This window comes from Morus notabilis, unplaced genomic scaffold (assembly GCF_000414095.1).
Source record: "Morus notabilis unplaced genomic scaffold, ASM41409v2 Scaffold1633, whole genome shotgun sequence".
Classification (NCBI taxonomy): Eukaryota; Viridiplantae; Streptophyta; class Magnoliopsida; order Rosales; family Moraceae; genus Morus; species Morus notabilis.
In genome coordinates, this window is record NW_010357002.1 from 30,539 (window position 1) to 58,333 (window position 27,795).

The window sequence follows — 27,795 nt, forward strand, 5'->3', positions numbered from 1 at the left end:
TCCATTTTTTATTACTTTTTGAGGCCATTTTTTTCTTGCATGCCTAGAAAAATGCAAAGATCAATTCTGAAAATTTCATTATTTTTTTACTTCGTTTTTATTTTATTCTATTTTTTTAAAGATGAAAAATAGACAAAATCCTAAAAAATAGAATATTCGTACAAAACTTGTGCCGCTTGTTGAATTAATTCCTAAAAATCATATACTAATTTTATAATGCAAAACATAATTAAAATTTAAATTTTTGACCTATCTCGGCAACTGAACTGGCCCTTGGGCGGCCCACTACGCAGGCTAGGGGATTTTTAACAGCATTTTACTTTTTTTCCCACTCTTAGAGGCCATTTTCTTCTGGCATGCCTAGAAAAATGTATGAATCGTGTCTGTAAAATTTCATTATTTCTTGACGTCATTTTTATTTTATTATATTTTTTAAAAGCAAAAAATATTGAAAATCCTAAAAAAGAGAATATTCATCAAAAAATGGTGCCGGTTGTTGCCTTAATTCCTAAAAATCATATATTAATTTTAGAATGCAAAACCCTTAATGCCTAAAAATCATATATTAATTTTAGAATGCAAAACATAAATAAAAATATAAATTTTTTGCCAATCCCGGTCCCTGAGCTGGTCCGTGGCCTCCAAACTACGTGGGCCGTGTGATTTTTGACAACATTTTCCATTTTTTATTACTTTTTGACGCCATTTTTTTCTTGCATGCCTAGAAAAATGCAAAGATCAATTCTGAAAATTTCATTATTTTTTTACTTCGTTTTTATTTTATTCTATTTTTTTAAAGATGAAAAATAGACAAAATCCTAAAAAATAGAATATTCGTACAAAACTTGTGCCGCTTGTTGAATTAATTCCTAAAAATCATATACTAATTTTATAATGCAAAACATAATTAAAATTTAAATTTTTGACCTATCTCGGCAACTGAACTGGCCCTTGGGCGGCCCACTACGCAGGCTAGGGGATTTTTAACAGCATTTTACTTTTTTTCCCACTCTTAGAGGCCATTTTCTTCTGGCATGCCTAGAAAAATGTATGAATCGTGTCTGTAAAATTTCATTATTTCTTGACGTCATTTTTATTTTATTATATTTTTTAAAAGCAAAAAATATTGAAAATCCTAAAAAAGAGAATATTCATCAAAAAATGGTGCCGGTTGTTGCCTTAATTCCTAAAAATCATATATTAATTTTAGAATGCAAAACATAAATAAAAATGTAAATTTTTTGCCCATCCCGGCCCCTGAGCTGTCCGTGGGCTCCCAACTACGTGGGCCGTGTGATTTTTGACAACGTTTTCCATTTTTTATTACTTTTTGAGGCCATTTTTTTCTTGCATGCCCGGAAAAATGCAAAGATCAATTCTGAAAATTTCATTAATTTTTTACTTCCTTTTTATTTTATTCTATTTTTTTAAAGATGAAAAATAGACAAAATCCTAAAAAATAGAATATTCGTACGAAACTTGTGCCGCTTGTTGAATTAATTCCTAAAAATCATATACTAATTTTATAATGCAAAACATAATTAAAATTTAAATTTTTGACCTATCTCGGCAACTAAACTGGCCCCTGGGCGCCCCACTACGTGGGCCGGGGGATTTTTAACAGCATTTTACTTTTTTTCCCACTCTTAGAGGCCATTTTCTTCTCGCATGCCTAGAAAAATGTATGATTCATGTCTGTAAAATTTCATTATTTCTTGACGTCATTTTTATTTTATTATATTTTTTAAAAGCAAAAGATATTAAAAATCCTAAAAAAAAGAATATTCATCAAAAAATGGTGCCGGTTATTGCCTTAATTCCTAAAAATCATATATTAATTTTAGAATGCAAAACATAAATAAAAATGTAAATTTTTTGCCCATCCCGGCCCCTGAACTGGTCCGTCGGCTCCCAACTACGTGGGCCGTGTGATTGTTGACAACGTTTTCCATTTTTTTATTAATTTTTGATGCCATTTTTTTCTTGCATGCCTAGAAAAATGCAAAGATCAATTCTGAAAATTTCATTATTTTTTTTACTTCGTTTTTATTTTATTCTATTTTGTAAAGATGAAAAATAGACAAAATCCTAAAAGTAGAATATTCGTACGAAACTTGTGCTGCTTGTTGAATTAATTCGTAAAACTCATATACTAATTTTATAATGTAAAACATAATTAAAATTTAAATTTTTTACCAATCCCGGCTCCTGAGCTGGCCCCTGGGCGCCCCACTACGCGGGCCAGGGGCTTTTTGACAGCGCTTTACATTTTTTCTCATTCTTAGAGGCCATTTTATTCTGGCATGCCTAGAAAAAGGTAAGAATCGTGTCTAGAAAATTTCGTTATTTTTTTACGTCGTTTTTTTTTATTGTATTTTTTAAAGGCAAAAAATAAAGAAAATCCTAAATAAATAGAATATGTATCAAAAAATGGTGCCGCTTCTTGCCTTTATTCCTAAAAATAATATATTAATTTTAGAATGAAAAACGTAAATAGAAATGTAAATTTTTTACCCATCCCGACTCCTAAGCAGGCCCGTGGGCCCCCTACTACACGGGCCGTTTAATTTTTGACAACGTTTTCCATTTTTTTATTATTTTTTTAGGCCATTTTTTTCTTGCATGCCTAGAAAAATGTAAAGATTGAGTCTAGAAAATTCATTATTTTTTTACTTCGCATTTATTTTATTATATTTTTTAAATATGAAAAATAAACAAAATCCTAAAAACTAGAATATTGGCCCAAAAATTGTGCCGCTTGTTGAATTAATTCCTAAATATCATATACTAATTTTATAATGCAAAATATAAATAAAATTTAAGTTTTTGTCCCATCCCGGCCATTGGGCGCCCCACTACGCGGTCGGGAGCCTTTTGACAGCGTTTTACTTTCTTTCTCATTTTTAGAGGCCATTTTTTTTCTAGCATGCCTAGAAAAATGTGAGAATCGTGTCTGTAAAATTTCATTATTTTTTGACGTCATTTTTATTTTATTATATTTTTTAAAGGCAGAAAGTAAATAAAATCATAAAAAATCTAATATTCATAGAAAAATGGTGCGGCTTATTGCCTTAATTCCTAAAAATCATATATTAATTTTAGAATGCAAAACTTAAATAAAAATGTAAGTTTTTGACCAATTCCGGCCCCTGAGCTGGCCCGTGGACGCCCCACTATGCGGACCGGGTGATTCTTGACAACGTTTTACATTTTTTTATTATTTTTTTAGACTATTTTTTTCTGGCATGCCTAGAAAAATGTAAAGCTCGAGTCTGCAAAATTTCATTATTTTTTTAGTTCGTTTTTATTTTATTATATTTTTTAAAGATGAAAAATAAACAAAATCCTAAAAAATAGAATATTCATCCAAAAATTGTGCCGCTTGTTGAATTAATTCCTAAAAATCATATACTAATTTTGTAATGCAAAACATAATTAAAATTTAAATATTTGATCCATCCCGGCCCCTGTGTTGGCCCCTGGGCGCCCCACTACGCGGGTCGGGGGCGTTTTACTTTTTTTTTTATTCTTCGAGGCCATTTTTCTGGCATCCCTAGAAAATTGTAAGAATCATGTCTGTAAAATTTCATTATTTTGTGACGTCATTTTTATTTTGTTATATTTTTTAAAGGCCAAAAATAAAGAAAATCCTAAAAAAGAGAATATTCATCAAAAATTTGTGCGGCATATTGCCTTAATTCCTAAAAATCATATATTAATTTTAGAATGCAAAACTTAAATAAAAATGTATATTTTTATCCCTTCCGGGCCCCTGAGTTGGCCCGTGGGCGCCCCACTACGCGGGCCAAGTGATTTTTGACACCGTTTTATATTTTTTTATTATGTTTTGAGGCCATTTTTTTCTAGCATGCCTAGAAAAATGTAAAGCTCGAGTATGCAAAAGTGCATTATTTATTGACTTCATTTTTTTATTATATTTTTTAAAGTCAAAAAATTAAGAAAATCCTAAAAAATAGAATATTCATCCAAAAATTGTGCCGCTTGTTGAATTAATTCCTAAAAATCATATACTAATTTTATAACGCAAAACATAAATAAAATTTAAATTTTTGACCCATCCCGGCCCCTGAACTGGCCCCTGGGTGCCCCAATACGCGGGTTGGGGGCTTTTTGACAGCGTTTTACTTTTTGCACATTCTTTGAGGCCATTTTTTTTTCTGGCATGCCTAAAAAATGTAATAATCGTGTGTGTAAAATTTCATTATTTTTTGACGTTGTTTTTTTTATTATATTTTTAGAGGCAAAAACTAAAGAAAATCCTAAAAAATAGAATATTCATGAAAAAATGGTACCGCTTGTTGCCTTAATTCCTAAAAATCATATATTAATTTTAGAATGCAAAACCTAAATAAAAATGTAAATTTTTGACCCATCTCGGCCCCTGGGCGCCCCACTATACGAGCCGAGGGCTTTTTGATAGCGTTTCACTTTTTTTCTCATTCTTAGAGGCCATTTTTTTCTGCCATGCCTAGAAAAATATAAGAATCGTGTCTGTAAAATTTTATAATTTTTTGACGTCATTTTCATTTTATTATATTTTTAAAGGTAAAAATAAAGAAAATCCTAAAAAATAGAATATTCATGAAAAAATGGTGCCGCTTGTTGCCTTAATTGTTAAAAATTATATATTAATTTTAGAATGCAAAACAGAAATAAAAATGTAAATTTTTTACCCATCCCGGCCCCTGAGCTGGCCCGTGGGTGCCCCATTACGCGGGCCATGTGATTTTTGACAACGTTTTCCATTTTTTTATTATTTTTTGAGGCCATTCTTGCATGTGTAGAAAAATGTAAAGATCGAGTCTGAAAATTTCATTATTTCTTGACTTCATTTTTATTTTATTGTATTTTTTAAAGATGCAAAATAAACAATATCCTAAAAAATAGAATATTCATCCAATAATTGTCCCGCTTGTTGAATTAATACCTAAAAATCATATACTAATTTTATAATGCAAAACATAAATAAAATTTAAATTTTTGACCCATCCCGGCCCCTGAACTGGCCCATGGGCGCCCCACTACGCGTGCCGGGGGCTTTTTGACAACTTTTTATTTTTATTTTTAATTCTTAGAGGCCATTTTTTTCTGGCATGCCTAGAAAAATATAAGGATCGTGTCTGTAAAATTTCATTATTTTTTGACGTCATTTTTATTTTATTATATTTTTTAAAGATGAAAAATAAACAAAATCCTAAAAAATAGAATATTCATCCAATAATTGTCCCGCTTGTTGAATTAATACCTAAAAATCATATATTAATTTTAGAATGCAAAACGTAAATAAAAATATAAATTTTTGACCCATCCCGGCCCCTGAGCTGGCCCGTGGGCGCCCCACTACACGAGCCGTGTGATTTTTGATAACGTTTTCCATTTTTTTATTATTTTTTGAGGCCATTTTTTTCTTGCATGCCTAGAAAAATGTAAAGATCGAGTATGAAAATTTCATTATTTTTTTACTTCGTTTTTATTTTATTATATTTTTTAAAGATGAAAAATAAACAAAATCCTAAAAAATAGATTATTCGTCCAAAAATTGTGCCGCTTGTTGAATTAATTCCTAAAAATCATATACTAATTTTATAATGCAAAACATAAATAAAATTTAAATTTTTGACCCATCCCGGCCCCTGAACTGGCCCATGGGCGCCCCACTACGCGTGCCGGGGGTTTTTTGACAACTTTTTATTTTTATTTTTAATTCTTAGAGGCCATTTTTTTCTGGCATGCCTAGAAAAATGTAAGAATCGTGTCTGTAAAATTTCATTATTTTTTGACATCATTTTTATTTTATTATATTTTTTAAAGGCAAAAAGTAAAGAAAATCCTAAAAAATAGAATATTCATGAAAAAATGGTGACGCTTGTTGCCTTAATTCCTAAAAATCATATATTAATTTTAGAATGCAAAACGTAAATAAAAATGTAAATTTTTTACCCATCCCGGCCCCTGGGCTGGCCCGTGGGCGCCCCACTACGCGGGCCGTGTGATTTTTGATAACGTTTTCTATTTTTTTATTATTTTTTGAGGCCATTTTTTTCTTGCATGCCTAGAAAAATGTAAAGATCAAGTTTGAAAATTTCATTATTTTTTGACTTCATTTTTATTTTATTATATTTTTTATGATGATCAATGGACGGCGATCGTACCAAGTTGTTCAATTTGGAAGGGTGAAATGGGACGAGAAATCGACATTATTCACTAGTATATGTTGAGAGGTAGAAGTTATTCATTTTTTTATTTGATAACTTCATTAGTATCAACCGATAATTCGCTACTTTCAGTCAATTTAGTAAAAATTGTATGTTCTATATACTTCTTTAATCTATATAATTTTAATTAAATTTAATAATTAGAAATTAACAATACCCAAAAAAAAAAAAAACCATCAGAAAGTCCCTTTTTTCCAGCTTTATATGCTTTCCTGAGATAGCGTGAGTCTTTTAAATAACACATTAGTTTTATAGTTACCAAGAGAACTCCTGGTTTAAACAAATATCTATTTATCTACTTGTTGTTAACACTTTTTTCCCCTTTAAAGATTAAACAAAAAGAAAAAAAAATTGTTGATTTAATTGCATAAGTCAACGATTTAACATATTATTATAGGTCTTCAAAACACAAATTTTACTATCGAGTTAAGGAATTAAAGTAAACCACTAGCTTAATTATAACTTAACCAATGATTAATAATAATAATAATACGTAAACAAAATCAATAATAAATCAACCAAAATACAAAGAACGAAGAAAAACAAAAGCTCAAAATTTTCTACACAGAAATTCAAATGGAGGAAGCCGGGAAGGGAATGAAAATCAATAATACACGTACCAGCACCACCAAATGCAGAGGCTCGGATTATAAAAGGGCAAAAAAAAAATTGAACAAAATGAAAAAGCCGCCTGTACAGTACAAAATTGGTTCTTCTGGGGCTGAGATATTATGAGAGAATATACAAATCCATCACGGATCACAACCAGGCACCCCATCCAGGAAACATTTGACAGAGACGCTCAGGATCAATAGCATCTTGTATTAGTTGTTGCACCTGCAAGAAAATTTTCATATTATTTTATTTGAGAAAATTAATTGATTTTGGCCACCCCTTTTAAATTAATGGTTTAACTTTTTTTTTTTTTTTTTTTTTTTTTTTTTTTTTTTTTTTTTTTACAGTAATAATCATGGTCATTTCCCTAATTTTATAAAACTTGGTTGTTTACTAAAAAGTAGCTAAAAAGGCCACTTTCACATATACCTTTTTATTTATTCATTTGATGGATATGCCTTTTTATTTTTTACTTGCGTCAAATATTGAAAAAGGGTAATAAATCTTCTTTTTTTTAAAAAAAAAACAAAACAAAAGAAAAGAAAGGAATGGAGAAGCTAACAGTTCTGTCATGTTTTACTGAGGGGCAAACCGTCCAAAGGTCACCATCTCATAGGAGGATTAAATAGCAACAATACCACAAGGAAAACACGCGCCAAAAGAGAAAAAAGAAACCAAAACTAAAGTGGGTTTTCATACATTTTATTCAACCATAACAAAAAATAAGGCCCCGTTCACTTCACCGATTCGAGTTTAGAATTTGAGTTTTGTTACAGTAAAAAGCTCTCAGAAACAATCATATCTAACTTTTTTACTACAGTAAAAAGCTCTCACATAAAGTCACATATCAACTTAAATTAAAAACTCGAATCAGCGAATTAAATGAGCCCTAATAGTATTTTAACAAGCCACAAGACAATGGAGGAGGAAAGTCACCTGGCCATGCACGCTTCGCATTTCACCTTCTTCATAGCCATCCAGTTTCTGTTTGACTCGCATTAGCGCGCGTGCCGCGTCCTTGTTCCCTTCATAATCGTCTTGCGAGTCTTCCGAGCTTGTCTCGGGATCATCCTCCGTTTCCTTGTAAAGGATAAAACTCATTTAGCATAGGCAATTGATGGTTGGTACATTCTATTGCATTATTGCCTAGTCAAATTCGACCGAATAGGTCAGACAGATTTCTACACCACTCCACCTATCAATTTTCGATTATGTTAATCTTGTGGGGAGGGGAACCACAGGGAAAAATTGTTGGTTAAAAACTTATCCGCTTGTATTTCCTTTTCTCTTGAAATATGATTGCATGATTTTAAGTAGTCGTTTTGTTGAAATTTCTTTGCCATGACAAATTTGTAAAATTAATACACACCCCCCACCTTTCTCTACTTGGGGACGCACCATTGGCGTGATAGATTCAGATTACACGTGTATACTTGTATATCTAGAGAAAACTTGGCGAAAAAGAAAAACCTTTTGACGCTGCAAAGCCTTCAGAGGAGATAAAGCCCACTTGTACAACGGATCATGTATAAAAACCTACACAGGATTCCCATTAGATAAAAAAAAAAAAAGAAACGGTCTTAATTTTTGTTAATGTAATTCCATTGGGTAACATACTTCAACAATGGTGAGAAGTGCTTCCTCATTTGTCCTCATGACAGAGAGTGTTTCCTCGCAACATCTTCTGAAAACTCCTTCCACGCCGGTAACACCCATGCCATCAATGATATCTCTTGTACGCCTGAACGGAACCTGAAAAAATTGGAGGATAAGATGACCAAGTGAGCCAAGTTAAACTGGAAAAGCCCAATGCTTAAAAGAATAAAAGCTATCAAAAAGGGAACAAAGAAATGATAAAATAAGTACAAACCCGCTCTGGTGTCTTGAGCATCAAGCCTTGTTCAAAGGCAACACCAAGATCTATGTGAACAACTTCTGCCGTGGCTTGATCAATTAAGATATTCATAGAATGCCGATCTCCAAGTCCAACAATATAACCACCCTGAATTTCAGAAAAATTGCATCAGGATAATTTACATATGAAAACTATAGAGTCATCCTTTGATCTATTGCATTGCCATTGAAAAGAGTGCTGTTTTGAGACGGCAGGATGTGAAATTAAGGTAAAAGTGCAACAGGGATTTGTTATGTAGAAGAAAAAAAGGGGAAAAATAAAGTCGATTTTGGCCCAAGACCACCTCATTTGAGCCGAACACTACGTTTGTTGGAGATGGCTTACTTTTATGAATAACGCTTTCTAGTAGTCTTTGTTTTGACAACCCTAACAGAACCATTAGCAAGCACCTTGAACAGAAAAACAAGATTACCTCTAGTTATATGCATCCATTTATTTTACCGCAACATATACATGCATTCTTTAGGACAATGCAGTCATACGCAAGGAAACAACTTTAAACAAAAAATTACAGCATGTGCCAGATGATGGCTGTTAGATACCAAAAGTCCCGTATGAAATGATTATAAGACAAATAGTGAGTTTATTAAACCCTTGGGTTCCCTCCCCTTGCAAGTCGGTTTTGCAAGGGTGAGTTCCAATTAATGGGTTTTGTAAAAAGTGGTATCAGACCCAAGCCACCACGCCGGGGGTTCGAGTCGAAGCAGTTGCATTATAGACTGAATCAAGATGCATCGGTGAGGCCGTCAAAGCGTCGAATAATGATAGTCCAGTGAAGCTGCCGGCGAGAAAAGGGCTACCGCCGAGTTAGTGTCGATAATGTGGACTGCCATTAATTTGGGCCCAGGCATGGTGGAATGTTACAAAGCAACCATGTCAAGTATGGGATGGACGTAGTATGGGTTGCGGTTATGTAGCTGTTGCCTACAGATAGTGCAACCTAAGAAGGGCTGCTACCCGATAGAAGGCGGGATCCACGAAGCCACCTAGCTGGGAAGATGGGCTGTCGTGGATGGCGGTTGCGGAACATGGTGGAATGTTCATGGAATGATTATAAGACAAATAGTGGGTTGCAATTTTTGCAAGGGTGAGTTCTACCTAATAGGTTTGTAACAATAGCCATGCATGCTTAAGTCTCACGTTAAAAGAAAACATTCAAAACATTCTAGTCCAACGTCTCATAAATAATATAAAACACCGACCATTGAACTAGCGGCCACGTTTCGTGTGTATGCAAGCCTCTTTTTAAACCAGTCGGCTGGTTGTAAAAACCTCTCCAAGAAAAAGTGATGCATGACAGGCCTGTATAAGGTCCGTGTTATTTTATATTTCAAAGAATAGATTTTGGAAACTAGAATTTGCTACACTGAGAAGCAAGATAAACCTGAATTTCTCACAAACTTGATGAAAAGCCTTGCGCTTGTCTTTTGCCTGTCGAAACATAAAAGCAAATACCAGTTGGTTCTTCTCCAGATTAATACCAAGTGTTTGGAGTGATTATATATACAGATGCAAAATAATCTAAATATCTCAACTTCTATACCATGTATAGATCTATACCAAGTCGATAAAGTATTGAAAGAAAAAAGAATGTAAAGATAAACCGAAATCTTGTGAAGAGGAAGTAAACAGGGGTAGGGAAAATTTCATTAACCTATGTTGGTGGTATATATTAGCTAGTTGTATTTATGTTCTCGTGAAAATGGAAGTTCAAAGAACAGAAAGTAACAGAAAAATGGGATAGCATATTTCTGAAAGTTAGCAAGAAGAGCAAGTAGAGAAGGCTACTTATGAGTGATCACTCAAAGAGCCCCTGAAATGTATTCATCCTTTTATCCTTGTTATATTGCGACCTGTACTTTAATCGTTGCAGTTTAAATCATCACCTTAAGCAAGAATAGTAAGTTTTGAAAACGTAGCACCAATCTACCTTTATATTTCCTTTCGAGATCTGTAAGGAATTCTTCTACTAGCTCAAGATTAATACCCTTCGAGTGGACCTGCAAAGTGAGAAATACTTCACATGAATTTTAAGCAGTCAAATTAATTTTACCATGAGATTACTCTAAAGAAAAATGTTAAATTGAAGTACGAAAAATTGGGACAGATAAGTCAATATTCTGAATTGAAAACTTAAAATGTCTAGCAGAGAAGACGCATAATAATCACCTCAACAAGAGATCTCTTGTACGAAACAAATGACTGCAGAGCTTTTTGACCCCTTTCGGTAGAAAGAATTGCCTGATTAAGAAAAGCAAAAATCACAAATTTAAAAGTGTCACAAGCACATATAAGATATCATTTAATAGTTACATACATACATAATCCTGGCCATTTTTGTTTCTTTTCGGCTTGAGGATACCTTGTCCTCTGCCTTAGTTATTGATTTTTATCAATAAAGTTTTTATCATAAAAAAAAAAAACCACCCAAATGAAATACAGGTCCCGAACAAGACCTATAAGGTTAGCTACAAAAATGTTCAAACTACTACAGAGGTTTTTAAAGTACCTCACACATTACGCTCTGTCAAATAATGTTAAAAGTCATTATTTTATTAAGTACATATGTTGCTCCAGTATTTATCAATATGTATATACACATATTTAAAAGAACTAGCTTGAGGGACGTGCCCCTTTTTCTACCTTAACTTTTTTATTAATAAAAATAAAGAGAAAAGTAGTAATTGATATTGATATTAATATTAATATTAAACCTTAATTGATTATGAATTTATGTTTAAAGATGAATATTAAAGTAAAATTAGTAATAGTATTAACTTATTATTACCAATCAATAAAAATCAATTAAAAAAAATGTACTTTTCATATATTAACATAACATATATTACTCTTAAAGTCCAATTAGTATTGACATATTATTATCAATAAATAAAAATTCATTCACAAATGTAATTTTAATATGTTAACATAATATATTACGCATAGCACTAATATCACAAGTCAAATAATAATATTATTAAAATTCAAAAAGCTAAACAAACAAGTTAAAAAAAGAAAAGGAAATGAAATGAAGCGAAACAAACAAAGTTAAAGTGTGAGGTGTTGATATGAGGCGCGAGAGAATGCATTAGTCATGTGTATAAGTCTTGACCATTGCATTTCAAGTTAAAAATAAATAGATGATGTGGACCATTGGATTACTTGGTTGAAGTACAAAAACTTGCAACTCCATCTTCCCTTCTATATATAATTATAGACATGCAAGATTATATATAATTATAGACATGCAAGATTGTATATCATCATTGGTATGACTTGTTATGAGTTGTATAATCCGTAAGAAACATTTGAGTATGTAGCCTGTTACAATTATTCATATTGGAAAATCACTAATTGATTTTGGTGTAAAATCATAGATTGATATTTGGTTATTCAATAGTTGACATGGTTCGTCACTGACGAATATCAGCTAATCAATGATTGACCAAGTCAATTGACACCAAGTAAATCAGTAATTTACCTGTTAGAAAATCAACATTTCTATTTTTAATTTTACAAAACTAGGGTGGCATTTACTAAAGCCATGCTTTAAAAAGTGTCATTTTTGCACATATTCCAAAGAGAAAAAGGCAACACAATTACGGAGTTGGGTCTGTGGAAAATCCAAACAAAACACCAAAAACTCACCCGAAGAGCTTGAGATGCCATATCTACAATTTTAACATAATCGTCCATCAGGTACTTCATCAAAAGTTTTAAAAGAGCAATCAGGAGACCTTCAGATATTCCAGTATCCATTTGACAACTCACTTCTAGGGTCAATTCACGATTATTAGTTCTACAGGCATCAAGGCTCTCGTAGCTTCCAGGAAGATGGAAGACAACAGAATATGGGTCACCGATACCAACCTGAATTCAAAAGTAAGCAGATTTACTTAGAAAAATGTGGAGAAAAATGCTTGAAAACCTAAAGCCAAAAACAACAAAATTAATTTTTTTTTTAAGAAAAAAGAGTTGCTGACAGTACCCTCGAAATAAAATCAGACACCAATGCTCCAGCAGTTATTCCATCATCTGAGCCACACATGCGTACTAATGTCCAGATAGCGTTTACAATTTCATTGTCAAAATTCCAACCACATCCATTAATGAGATCATCTTTGTCCTTTTCAATCCGAAAATTTTCCTTTGTGCAGAGCTTGAAGACTACAAGAATGTACCAGGCATATAATCCATTTTATAAATCAGCAACGTATGAACTCTTCCAGTAAACAATCAATTTCATTCTTAACTGAGCTTGGATTAGTTTCCTACAGCCTCAAGTTTGACGACGAGTAAAGCTTGATGAATATTTTATTTTTTATGATTTTTATTTTTATTTTTTGTCTTTAAAAAATTTAAAAAAATAAAAATGATGTTAAAAAATAATAAATTTTTGCATATACGAGTTTTATATTTTTCTAGGCATATCAGAAAAAAAATGACCTCTAAAAATAGCAAAAAAAGTAAAACGCTGTCAAAAAGCCTTCAGCTCGCGTCGTGGGGTGCCCATGGGCCAGTTCAAGGGTCGGGATGAGTCAAAAATTTAAAGTTTTATTTATGTTTTGCATTCTAAAATTAATATATGATTTTAGGAATTAAGCTAACAAGCGGCACCATTTTTTGACGAATATTCTATTTTTTAGGATTTTCTTTATTTTTCATTTTTAAAAAATATTATAAAATAAAAACGACGTCAAAAAATAATAAAATTTTACAGATACGATCCTTACATTTTTCTAGGCATGTCAGAAAAAAATGGCCTCAAAAAATGACCAAAAAAAGTAAAACACTGTTAAAAAAGTAAAATGACCAAAATTAGTGGGGCGCCCAAGGGCCAGCTCAGGGGCCGGGATGGGTCAAAAATTTATATTTTTATTTATGTTTTACATTCTAAAATTAATATATGATTTTTAGTGATTAAGACAACAAGCGGCATCATTTTTTTATGAATATTCTATTTTTTGTAATTTTTTATATTTTTCGTCTTTAAAAACTATAATAAAATAAAAACAACGTCAAAAAATAATGAAATTTTATAAACATGATCCTTACATTTTTCTGGGCATGTCAGAAAAAAATGGCCACAAAAAAGACAAAAAAAATAAATCGTTGTCAAAACGCCCTCGGCCCGCGTCTAAGTTGCCTAGGGGCCAGTTCAGGGGCAGAGATGGGTCAAAAATTTACATTTTTATTTATGTTTTACATTTTAAAATTAATATATGATTTTTCATAATTAATGCAACAAGTGGCACCATTTTTTGATTAATATTCTATTTTTTATGATTTTCTTTATTTTAAGTCTTTAAAAATATAATAAAATAAAAACGTCGTCAAAAAATAATGAAATTTTGCAGACACGATTCTTACATTTTTCTAGGTGTGCCAGAGAAAAACGGCCTAAAATGAAAAAAAAAAAGTAAAACACAGTAAAAAAGCCCCGGGCTCGCGTAGTGGGGCGCCCAGGGGCCAACTTAGGGGCCAGAATGGGTCAAAAATTTACATTTTTATTTATGTTTTAAATTCTAAAAGTAATATATGATTTTTAGGAATTAATGCAACAAGCGGCACTATTTTTTGATGAATATTCTATTTTTTATTAGTTTCTTTATTTTTTGTCTTTAAAAAATATAATAAAATAAAAACGATGTCAAAAAATAATCAAATTTTATAGACATGATCCTTACATTTTTCTACACATGCCAAAAAAAATTGCCTCAAAAAATGACAAAAAAGTAAAACGCTGTCAAAAAAACCCTCGGCCCGCGTAGTGGGGTGCCCAGGGGCAAGCTCAAGGGCCAGGATGGGCTAGAATTTCATATTTTTATTTATATTTTACATTCTAAAATTAATATATGATTTTTAGGAATTAATGCAATAAGCTTCACCATTTTTTTTATGAATATTCTATTTTTTATGATTTTCTTTATTTTTCATCCTTAAAAAATATAATAAAATAAAAAAGACGTCAAAAAATAATGAAGTTTTCTAGACATGATCCTTACATTTTTCTAGACATGTCAGAAAAAAATGGCCTCAAAAAATGATAAAAAAAGTAAAACGCTGTCAAAAAGCTCCCGACCCGCGTAGTGGGGCGCCCAGAGGCCAGCTCAGGGGCCGGGGTGGGTCAAAACCCACCTTTTTATTTTTATTTTACATTCTAAAATTAATATATAATTTTTACGAATAATGCAACCAGCGGCACCATTTTTTAATGAATATTCTACTTTTTAGAATTTTCTTTATTTTTCATCTTTAAAAAATATAATAAAATAAAAAACTAAGTAAAAAAAGAATGAAATTTCGCAGACACGATCTTTACATTTTTTTTGGCATGCGAGAAAAAAGTGGCCTCAAAAAATGATAAAAAAAGTAAAACGATGTCAAAAAGCCGCCAGCCCGCGTAGTGGGGCACCCATGAGCTAGCTTAGAGGACGGGATGGGTAAAAAATTTATATTTTTATTTATGTTTAGCATTCTAAAATTAATATATGATTTTTCAGAATTAAGGTAACAAGCAGCACCATTTTTCGATGAATATTCTATTTTTTATGATTTTCTTTATTTTTCATCTTTAAAAAATATAATAAAATAAAAACGACGTCAAAAAATAATGAAATTTTGCAGACACAATCCTTACATTTTTCTAGGTATTCCAAAAAAAAGCATCAAAAAATGACAAAAAAACGTAAAACGTTGTCAAAATGCCCCCGACCCGCGTCGTGGGTGCCTAGGGGCCAGCTCAAGGGCCGAGATGAGTCAAAAATTTATATTTTTAGTAAATATGTTTTACATTCTAAAATTAATATATAATTTTTTGGAATTAATGCAACAAGCGGCACCATTTTTTTGATGAATATTATATTTTTTATGATTTTCTTTATTTTTCATCGTTAAAAAATATAATAAAATAAAAACGACGTCAGAAAATAATGAAATTTTACAGACACGATCATTACATTTTTCTAGGCATGCCAGAAAAAATGTCCTAAAAATGACAAAAAAAGTAAAACGCTGTCAAAAAGCCCCCGGCTCGCATAGTGGGGCGCCCAGGGGCAAGCTCAGGGGCCGGGATGGGTTAAAAATTTACATTTTTATTTATATTTTGCATTCTAAAATTAATATATGATTTTTAGGAATTAATGCAACAAGCGTCGCCATTTTTTGATGAATATTCTATTTTTTATGATTTTTTATTTTTCATCTTTAAAAAATATAATAAAATAAAAACAACGTTAAAAAATAATGAAATTGTGCAGACACGATCCTTACATTTTTCTAGGTATGCCAGAAAAAAATGGCCTCAAAAAATGACAAAAAAAAAGTAGAACGCTGTCAAAAAAACCCCCAGCTCGCGTAGTAGGGCGCCCAGGGGCCAGCTCAGGGGCCGGAATAGGTCAAAAATTTAAATTTTTATTTATGCTTTGCATTCTAAAATTAATATATGATTTTTATGAATTAATGCAACAAGCGGCACTATTTTTTATGAATATTTTATTTTTTAAAATTTTTTTATTTTTCATCTTTAAAAAATATAATAAAATAAAAATAATGAAATTTTACATATACAATTCTTATATTTGTCTACGTATACCAGAAAAAAGAGGAAAGCATACATAGAAACTCTAAGGCCTCGTTCACTTTGCGGATTCGAGTTTTCAATTCGAGCTGAGACATGACATTTTTTTGAGAGCTTTTCACTGTAGTAGAAAAAGTTAGATGTGACATTTTTTAAAAGCTTTTTACTGTAAAAACTTAAAACTAAAAACCCAAATCGGTGAAATGAACGAGGCCTAAAAGAAAAAAAAAATCCTCAAAATACACACAAAAAACAACCCAAATGGCATTTAATGCATTTCACTGTAGTATTCTCTCCACGCGCTCTAAAAGGCGCTTGAGAACTGCTCGTATTGCAATTTTCGGCCATGCAAAATCAAGGCTCAATGTGCTATTTTAATTATTAGATTAATTTTTTAATGCATTGTGGAACAGTTTTATTTAGCGCTCAATAAGTTTTTATGCAGATATTTACACATCTTATTATTAATAAATTAATCTAACAGCTAAAAAATAGTTCCTATTGATGAAGTAAAATAAATTTGTTATCATAAAAATTCCAAAGAAAAAGGCAAATTAATGATAAAACATGCACTTTTCTCTAATGAAGAATTGTACTCCACAAATTAGTCCTGCAGGCTTTTTCAGTTTTGTTAACTTTTACCAGTTTATCTTAATAAATTGTTACATTTATAAAACACCGAAAGCTAATGAAATGGATGTTGTATAAACAGGACTTTGTGGAAAGGAGAAGGGAAAGTTTTGAAAATAGGTTTTTAGCAAATATGAATGCAGTGGGAAGAAGACCCCGAACCGTGCAGCTGGCCAAGCAAGGCCACATTATGATTGGTTGCTCTTAGGGCATAACATACAAGTGTGCTGCATCACTTCATACCGTTGACGCTTCCAAAACGGCACGGGATCATAATCAACATGTAATCTGCATGGGGAAGATCAGCGGCTCAACTGGTTGCTCCTTACCAATTAGGTGAACTTAAGTACAAGCTTTTTTGTATTGGGCGAACCACTTTGTGGATCGATTTATATATTGTTCGTCAACATAATAAGTCGAGGTCTAATTCAATAATAATTAGAGTAGGAATATATCACCTTTTTTTAAATAACAAAAAAAGAGAGAAAGAAAAAAATAGAAGACTGTCATTTTGTTTAAACTCGAATAAAACGTGAAATACTATCAATTGTGTCATAAATAACTACAATTTTCTCCAAAATTACAATATTAATTCAGTTTTTATTTTTTGCTAAGTCAATATTAATTCAGCTTGTGCGTATATAATTACCATATCCAGATCTTCTGTTCAATTTTTTGTGTCTTAATTAGTGTCCAACCAATTAAATTACACCACATCATTCCATAATAAGCTGAAAAGAGTTAGTTAAAAGGCAATTTAATTTTTTACATGATGTGACATGATAATTAGTTAGACACCAAATTAAACACCAATTAGAACACTAAAATTAGACTGGGGATTTGAGTCCATAAGTACCCCTCCAAATAAGAAAGTTAAAATTATGAGAGTTCCAACTCTACAACATAATATTCTAGCAAGAATCTTTTTTTTTTTTTTTTTTTTGAAGCGAGCAAGAACCAATATTTTTGTTACATGCATTAGTGTGTTACAATAATCTGCTTTGGACCAGCAAAAGAAATCATAGAGAATGTCACACCAATACATTTAAAATATTAAATACACAGTTCATATTAAGGGTCCGTTTAGTTTGCTGATTCGAGTTTTTAATTCGAGTTGAGATGTGACTTTATATAAGAGCTTTTTACTGTAATAAAAAAGTTAAATGTGACTGTTTTTTAAAGTTTTTTACTGTAACAAAACTCAAATCGATGAAATGATCGGGGCCTAAAATATCCGTAATAATCAATGATTATTGCCGGTATCCTACGGTAGTATTATTAGGTATCCGCTATCACAATATTGGATCCCACAAAAAGTAGGAGATAGGTTTTCTTTTTATGTTCGCTCTATATAACCGGTTTTTGTTTTAAAGTTGCTATATGTAATTCGGCTAAGAACCTTGTCATGTATCTCCCACTTGTTACGAGTTTTTAAACTCTCTTTTCAACACTTTTGAATTAATGAAGCAAAATATTCAACATTCAGAACAGTACACCGGTAAAGACATAATAAGGAGAAGCGAGAAAAAGGGAGAGTATATTTATAAAATTGAAAGATTTTCCTTCAAAATGACTTGTGTGATGCATATGTCAATCTAGATTGAGCTCACACGTCCCTTTATTTTTCATGTCAATTTCTATTAAAAACAACGGAGTTATAAATTGACGCCTATATATAAAAAAAATAAAAATTCAGTGGTTATTAAAAGATAAATCAAGAGACTAAGTGCCAATAAACAAGAAATTTAGGACATTCGATTAAAAAAAACAAAAGGGAAAGACTAAGGCTGTGTTTGGAGTTGTTTTTGTTTTTATTTTTCACGTTTTTTGAGAAAAAATAAAAACGGAAGAGAAACGACGTTTGACACAATTAAAGACAAAAAATAAAAATAAAAATGATTTTTTGATTTAGTATAAAATGGGAGAGAAATGAAAAACAACTTTTAGCCGTTTTTCATTTTTTGTTTCCGTTTTCTCCTCTCTCGAGTAGAGAGAGAGAGAGAGACATTAATGTCTCTGATTTGATGTCAACCGATGAAAAATGACTAAAAGTCGTGCTTTATTTCTCTTTCATTTTATACTAAATCAAAAAATCATTTTCATTTCTGTTTTTTGTCTTTAATTGTGACAAACGCCGTTTCTCTTTCATTTTTATTTTTTCTCAAAAAACGTAAAAAATAAAAACAAAAACAACTCCAAACACAGCCTTAGAGTTTTCAAATTAGATTTTAATAAAGCAAAATGGATAGAGATAAAAAGTCTAAACAATGTGTCATTATTCTTGGGTGACAATTCCTCGATATCTATTTTGGCTTAATTTCATTGGGTACCAACCGAATAGTACATATTTTACTCACGACTTAGATGATGTATACGTACTTGGACAAAATCCAATCATTTGTGATAATAGGTATATACCATATGGAGTGTAGGGATGTAGGTATATACCATATGGAGAGTAGGAAATTTAACTTACATTACTACAATATAGATTCAAATGTCCTTAGGAAAATGAATAGACGACCTCCAATTTAGTTTGTGCCCCCACTTAATACATATTAGGAGTTTATTTGTAATTTTGTTTTCTTTATTATTATTATTATTATTATTATTATTATTATTATTAGGAACACCATTTTTTTGGAACAGTTCCGCCACTCATGATGAACACGTGGGCATTATGAGGATACCATTTTAATCCGTTATAAAGTTTTTTTTACATGTATGCGCTTCCCAACGCGAATCTATTACGTGTGTTAAGTCTTGGGGATGACATTTTAGTCATCTCGGTGGAATAATCTTTATCTTATTCATTTATAAAAATTCCTTCAGAGGGTAGAATAGTAAAAAATAGTAAAAAACTCTTAGAAAATATTATATCTCAACTCGAATTAAAAACTCGAATTGACAAAGTAAATGAGGCCTTAGTATATGCCATCATAACTGGCTGTGTAGCGTAAAATTCTTGTGGTGAGTCATAACCGCTAATATTTTGTGAACCAAGTCGTTTTTAAGCTTGCCAATAAACGATAACATGAGTATTAGGAGACGTTTGGTTCATGGATTAGAATCATAAGATTAGAACCATTTTTAATTTACATGTGTTTTTTGTGAGATAAAATATTGTAACGAATCATGAATCATAATTCAAATCGGGGTACGAATCCCACAACTAAACAACCCCTTATTATCTCGAAGGATTACTAGATCTGTCATGATTTTTTTTTATAAGCACATGTATTCTTGCATGAACATCTATTTTGAAAAATGCAATTTACATTAGTCAAAATATAACTAACAAGAAGAAGTTTACCATTTTTTTATTATTGTATTCTTTCAAGCAATAATATATATAATGGTTCTTTTTAAAATTCAATAAAGTTACTTAATATTTTAAGTTCAATAAATATTAAAATATTATATATTTAGTTAAATAAAAGAGTATAATTGGAGTTGTTCACTTAAAAATTGTTAACTAAAATAACTTTCTAGCTAAAATTTAGTTAGAATTTGGAGAGTTCTTGTGGAGATGCTCTAAAAAGTTATTTTAACTAGCAAGTTTTAGATGATCTGCTCCAACCATACTTTCTACTTTAGATAAACATACATTAGTTAAATATTTTTTTAATCTAAAATATAAATAATTTTATTGAATCTAAAAGAAACCTTCGTAGTTATTACGATTTGAAAGAATAAAATAATAAAAAAACTAAAGGACTCGCAATTTCTTACTAGTTATATTTAGCTATGCGAAATGTATTTTTCAAAATAACTAACCATTTAGTAGTTATTACGATTTGAAAGAATAAAATAATAAAAAAATTAAAGGACTCGTAATTTCTTACTAGTTATATTTAGCTATGCGAAATGTATTTTTCAAAATAACTAACCATTTAGTTAATGACCGGAGAGAAAAAAAAAACAAAACAAAAGTTAAAATGATTAACCATTTTGACTATATCACGGCAGAGTGAGCATGAAAGGCATTCTACCGGTGCAGAAACTGCCGCAGGAACCGATGATGGACATAGCTAGTAGAGATGAGGCCCCCCCTCAACATTTTTTTAACCTATATTTGTTGAAATAGCTTTTGAAAGTATGTATTTCTTTCATTTTGACTCCTCAACATTTACTTTTCAAGGTCTAATTATGTTACGATTTATGAAAATATACAACTTATTAACTAATTGACTATGAAAAGAATGAAAGAAACTAATCACGATAAAAGTCAGAATTGATCAAGTAAGAAGAGAGAGCGCGCCAGAATCGTGAAGTGAGTTAGTCAAAGGTGACGCTAGGCTCGCAATATCCATTGATGGCGTTTCTGATGTATGGCCAGAAGAGAGATAGTCGACAGAGAGAGAGAAAGGGGTGGTGAGAGAGAAAGAATTATGAGAAAATAAAGAGAAAAAGAAAAGATAAAAGATTATAAAAAGGGTAAATTTTGTAAATGAAATATTTAAAATCGAAAATGGTCTATTTATTATAATTTCTAAAGAAAGGGTAAATCATCGAAAAAGAAAACAGTGAAACACTGGTGTAAAAGATGTGGTAGACGAATAGAGTTAAAAGTGAAAAAGAAAAAAATGAAAGAATGAAATTAGAAAGAAAGAAGAGAAAGAGAAATTTTTTTTATAAAAAAAAAAAAGAAGTTTTATGGTAAAATAAGCATTTTTGCTCCACCATAAAAAATGCTATTTTTAATTATTAAATTAAATTTTTAACGATTAAAAATATAAATATTCACATTAAAAAGATTAGAAGTGTTCTTACTTTAAATCAAATTCTTGAAAAACTGAGCCCGTTTAGTTCGCTGATTTGAGTTTTTAATTCGAGTTGAGATGTGATTTTATGTGAGAGCTTTTTACTGTAACAGAAAAGTTAGATGTGATTGTTTGTGAGAGCTTTTTACTGTAACAAAACTCGAATTCTAAACTCGAATCAGCGAAATGAACAGGGCCTTAATATAACAACTAAAACACAGTTCTACCAATGAATCACAAATACTGAAATACATGTCCACTAAAGTTTTAACTTGAACAAAAAAAAAAAAAAAAAAAAAAAAAACTAATAGGGCGACTAATGGTAGTGTGATAAGGGAATGGGTTCATATATCTTTTTTTGTCTCTTTAATAATAATAATATGTCATGTTATAATTTTTTAATTAATGTAATAAAATTTTTTTAATTAAAATAATATTTTAATTAACGCATGAGGACATGAAAGAGAACAAAAATAAGAGTACACGACAGTTGTTCCGTGGGATAGCATACAGGAGTTGGTTCCGTGTGATAGGATAGTGGGAAAGTTTTATGCAAATGACGTCAGCAAAATAATATGTCGTTTGAGGAATAAGGTGTCGTTTTAAGCAAAACTTATTGAACGCAAAACGATATCACAACTTTTTCATTGAGAAATTCAGGTCGCTGAGCTCGTCACGGTCTTCCATGGCGACCAAAAGTCTGCTCTGTGTTCAAATGTTGCTACTAACGTCGATAGTCTTCGTGGTAATAACATCAAAAATACCCAAAAGAGAGTTTCTTATGTTTGCCCCTTCTTTGGCCGTGAGAAAACGGAAGAAATTTCCGATATTTACAAACCAGTTACTTATCATCGAATACCCAGTTTTTTTTCCTTTCATCAGAGCAAGCAAACAGTTTATTGTCTAATGATGATGAATCTTATTGTCGTTTATGGGGTAATGTTGGGCAGGTGCTAGGGCATGAAGCAGTGAAATCAGAGCAGTACCCATTGGTAGTAAGCACATGGCCATTCGTAGAGGCTGTTAGAGCTGCTTGGAGGGCTGTTGATGCTGGGTTTTCTTCTGTTGATGCTGTCATTGAAGGATGTTCTGCTTGTGAAGAACTCAGGTGCGATGGCACAGGTCAGAGAAGTGCTTCAATCTTTTTTTTTTTTTTGTTAGATTAAAGGTTTTTTTTTTTTTTTAATTTTACTAGAATTTTAATGTCTTTATTGAATTATCATCTGGGTTTTCATTTTTCCCCAGATTATAAACTTTAAGCTGCCGCCTTGCTTATGCATGTTGTTTATCTTATTGAAATATTATGAAAACCAGGAAGTACTTGAAGCTTGTGGCCCTTTTCAGATGAGAAACTTGTAATGTCTGTGACTTCAAATGTCCAACTTTAAAAGTGAATGCTTAAACAAATATTGAAAGAGTAACTTCATAGTTCTAATTTCTACTATATTTTGCTGAGAATTTTGTGGCAGGGTATTTTCATACTCTACGAGTCGGACACAATTTTAACTGTCAAATACATATAAAGTATACCATATTAGTTATTAAGAAAAGTAGGATAATTAACGAAACTTGATGAAGATTTGACGGTTCAAAACTGTTGTCTACCAATAGAGTACATTTTCATACACTGTCATAGGATGCTCCTAATTTTGTAGCCTTCTTTAGTTTGCAAGGGCATTAATAGAATGACAAGTTACCATATTAACATGGCTTGACACTAAAACAGTTGGGCCTGGTGGGAGTCCAGATGAGAATGGAGAAACTACAATTGATGCTCTGGTCATGGATGGGGTAACCACCTCTTATTCGTTCTCCTTTTGTTACAGCTTCTCCTGTTATTCTTGTATGTTGTATAGTTTACTCTGTGAATGATGTTTATCCTGTGTTTTTCTAAGGACATCCATAGGCAACAATGGAGGTCGGAGCTGTTGCTGCTATGAGGTACGTGAAGGATGGAATTAGAGCTGCTAGATTAGTTATGCAACATACTAAACACACTTTGCTTGTTGGAGAGAAAGCATCGGCATTTGCTATTTCAATGGGACTTCCAGGACCAACTAACCTTAGCTCGACAGAATCTATGGAGAAGTGGACCAAATGGAAACAAAATCACTGCCAACCAAATTTTTGGAAAAACGTTATACCTGTTAACAGTTGTGGCCCTTATCATGGGAAGGATTCCCTGAAACTCAGTGACAGAACATGTTCCGAAGACTCTCTTTTAGGAAATATTGAATCAAGTTCGTCTCATTTTAGTGTTAACAATCACGATACCATTTCAATGGCAGTTATTGATAAAGTAAGTCGATGATCATAGAATATAATGTGGATCACATAATGTTGTTTGTTTAAGTATCACACTTCAATCAACTTATGTTTTCTTGAGTAGGGGGGACATATTGCTGTTGGTACATCAACTAATGGAGCTACATTTAAGATTCCAGGGAGGTAGGTTATCGCCATCCTGAACTCTTGGAAACACCATTATAGCTTCTTTTTATTCAAAGAACTCAAATTTTGGTTGTCTTTCTTGTTGATGATGCCATTGAATTTTGTCATTTTATTGTTTATGTGGAATCTAGTTTTGCCTCTCTAAAATGTGCTTGCAATAGATATGCAATTGCATAAAACTTTCAGCCGGCTCCCCTTTTGATCTAACTGTTTTGTGCAATTCATGAATCACAATGACATTAAAATGACAAAGTTAATTATGAGGCAACACAATTCTTACCCATCCCTCCTGACAAGTCATTGAAGAAATGCTTTCCGTAATGCAGGGTGGGTGATGGACCGATTGTGGGATCTTCAGCATATGCCGATGATGAAGTTGGTGCCTGTGGAGCGACCGGGGATGGTGACATTATGATGCGTTTCCTTCCATGGTAATCCAAGGGAGAAACAAAAATACTTCTTTCTCCTGTTTTGAAACCACTATTTTGAATCTCAAAATGGACTTCATGTATTTTCAGTTATCAAGTTGTGGAGAGTATGAGATTGGGGATGGAACCTAAGCTCGCAGCCAAGGATGCAATATCACGAATTGCAAGAAAATTTCCGGACTTTGTCGGAGCTGTCTTTGCTGTCAATAAGAATGGTGAGCATGCCGGTGCTTGCTATGGATGGACATTCCAATACTCAGTGAGAAGGCCACTTATGGATGATGTGAAGGTTGTAACTGTGCATCCCCACAGTTTGCCTTAATAGAGTTTTACATGGAACTTGCCACAAAAATAATTGCTTGTTTGGAACTTTTTGTTTAAAGAATATTAACTTTTGCATTCAAGAGCTGCATTAAGGATGTAATTTGTATAGATCTTCTGTTGAAGTTGGAGGCTTATTGTTTCCTAGCTGCTGCCTGAAAACATGAGATACTTTCTAGAGTTTTACCCCCAAAAAAAAAAAAAAAGAAGAAAGAAAGCCTATCTTCGTTGAACTTAGAGGCCAACGAAACTTAATTTTGAAACGACATGTCGACCACGTCGTTTTGTTTTGTTTTATCCTTTTTATCGTAAGAAATATTAATAATAAAGAAAAATAGTTAGGCAGACACATATTTAAAATTATTTAAATAAGAGCATATTAAGATTATTTAAATAAGAGCATATTAAGGGATAGAGTTTAATTAGGCACAATTAGAAAACACAAGATTTAAAATGAACAAAATAATAAAGTGATCAAAATGCACGTTTTAAATTAGACAAAAGTGTTTCAATAAGTCATGGTTATAAACATAAGATCTTTTTTAAAAAGAGACAAATGAAACATTTTGTATGTTTCACTTTATGTTCCGTCTATGCCTATTCAAAAACTCATTCACACTTAGTGAATGAAATAGAAAAAAAAGAGAAGAATGTAAAAAAAGTTTAAAAATATAAAAAGAGAAAGAAAAATAGAGAAAAATACTAAAAATAAAAAAGAGACAGAGGAGGCCAACATGTGACTTCCATAGAGGCCAACACATGGCCTCTTTACAAGCCAACTCTTTGGGTTTTTTAAGTATATTAGTTTTGTAACGCGCATTGCACGTATTGCCGTGTTATAGACACCTAAAGAGTTTATTATTTATTGAATAATGATAAATTCATTTATACAACATTTAAGAATTTTTGAATTTATTTTAAAAAGAAATATGTATAAAGATAATAATTGACAAAAAAATTAAGTAGGGATATATTTGAAGAGAATTATTCTAATCATTGGCAAAAAATAAAATAAGAACACATGCGAAAGAAGTTAATTTCATAGGAGTAAAGTGCAAAAAAAAAAAAATTTAAAAAATCACATAAAAATTAAAATGTATTAAAACATTCACAAAATAAAAAAAAATAAAGATAAAAAAGTAAAAAAAAAGAGAGAAAAATAGGAGGTAAACGGAGGGACTGAGAAATGACAGCCTCATAAAAAAGAGTTTTGACTCTTTTATGTTTGTTAGATAGATTGGATTAAATTAGATTTGATTAAATGTTATATTAGATTAGATAAATAAAAATAAAAGTTAAAGTAGTAAAAAAAAGAAAGAAAGAAGGAAAGAGGAAAGGCCGCCTCATGACAGCCTAAAGAAATAGTACAATTAAAGAGTCTTTGTCTCTTTTATGTATTGTTAGATATAGATGAATAGATTAAAATGGTACTATCTAGCTTATGAAAATATCATTTTACCCTTTTACGTTTTAGCTCCTATATGTTGGATTAGGCTTAGGCCCAAAACTAGCAAAGCCCAAAGCCTATGATTCAAGTCCACAAAATTGTGTGAACTAGATTTAGTCAAGTGACTAAATGGTGGCCAAGTAAAATGAATGACCACAAATTGGTCAATTCTTAGTCACAAGTTTTTCGTGGCCACAGTTCGTTCTTGAAGCTTATATAGGGGGTTTGGAAGGACTTAAGCATTCTATTCCCACCTTTCAGAGAGAATTCTCATAATGTGAGAGAAATTTAGTTGTCTAGTTTTTCTTCTTTTGTGAGGTGTTTCTCTTATTTATATGAGATGGTTGTTATTATTGTTCTTTCTGTGTAATTTAGAGAGACAGTTGTAATCCTTATATTTTGTAGTAAAATCCGTCTACACTTGTCCCGTAGTTTTTATCTCGTCTCTTTTGGGGGCTTTCCACGTAAAATATATGTGTCCATTTTATGTTCATTTTTAATCATTTCTTATTTTACCGCCACATTTGTCAACAAGTGGTATAAGAGCAATCCAGGTGAAGTTACTGTTCAAGACGAAGTTATTGTTCAAGTATACAATACTATTAACGTATACGGTATTATTCACAATGTGGAAAAGTACGACATAAGTAGGTTTTGTGTAGGAGGCTGGAACTTAAGTAGTCCGCCTGAGACCTTCCACGCCTTTTATGGGAACTTGCTCAGTAAGGTGATTTTGTCTAGGAGACTGTACATATCTATCCTTTATTGATAGAACTTGTGTATTCATTTACAGTCTTTCTTATTACCTGATCGGTACAATTACGTACGGGAACTGTTCACAACTATAGTGAATGTGACGACCCTCCTTTGAGGCCGCCACTGTTACTAACTTTTTAACTTGTACTTACTGGGGTTTCTTAAAATTTGCGGAACATTTTTTTTTTAATATAAGAAAGAATACTTTCATAATTTGTAATAATAATTTCAAATAAGTGAATCACTAAATTTCTTAAAGCTTTTCTTAATTTCAGTTAAGATAAAACGTTCTAAAAATATCTTTCAAACAGAGCAGCATTTGAACTCTTATTTCAAATGCTCTTTAAAAGCCTTTCTAAAACTAGCCAATTCAATCGGGCCATTTAATTTTGACTTTAAAACGGATTTCGTGAGAAATCTTAAATCCAAGTACATCTTAAAGCCCTTTTAAAATCAATCGTTTAAATCGTCATGTTTAAAATTTGTTCATTTGTTGCATGCTCTGTTGCAACGTTCTAAAACTTAAATACTCAAAACGAGGGTTGTTAGCTACAACCTCGGTTTTCTTAACATACATATGTACCTATACTTTTTAAACATACATGCTTGAAACCTTTAAATCATATATACATATACATGATTTTTCTTAAACTT

General features: G+C 31.7%; 1 protein-coding gene and 1 long non-coding RNA gene across 3 annotated transcripts; one reads left to right on the forward strand and one right to left on the reverse strand.

The window, feature by feature from the left end:
- Window positions 1–10,745: 10,745 nt before the first annotated feature.
- LOC21392742 lies at window positions 10,746–12,442 on the reverse strand. The gene is made up of 3 exons (XR_002901994.1): window positions 12,415–12,442; window positions 10,936–11,007; window positions 10,746–10,766 (listed from the first exon to the last, which is right to left on the reverse strand). It is a non-coding gene; the product is annotated as an uncharacterized LOC21392742 (long non-coding RNA).
- A 9,967-nt stretch (window positions 12,443–22,409) lies between these two features.
- LOC21392743 (probable isoaspartyl peptidase/L-asparaginase 3) lies at window positions 22,410–25,175 on the forward strand. Of its 2 annotated transcripts, XM_010088975.2 has the most exons (7): window positions 22,410–22,483; window positions 22,689–22,860; window positions 23,465–23,529; window positions 23,645–24,037; window positions 24,128–24,186; window positions 24,516–24,620; window positions 24,708–25,175. In XM_010088975.2, exons 1-7 carry the CDS (start codon window positions 22,424–22,426, stop codon window positions 24,937–24,939), a joined length of 1,086 nt encoding a protein of 361 aa, XP_010087277.1. In that variant the 5' UTR covers window positions 22,410–22,423; the 3' UTR covers window positions 24,940–25,175. The 2 variants fall into 2 exon arrangements, with proteins under 2 accessions (XP_010087277.1, XP_024019813.1); XM_024164045.1 differs by lacking the exons at window positions 22,410–22,483; window positions 22,689–22,860 and having other exon boundaries at window positions 23,461–23,529; window positions 23,634–24,037.
- The last annotated feature ends 2,620 nt before the right edge of the window (window positions 25,176–27,795 follow it).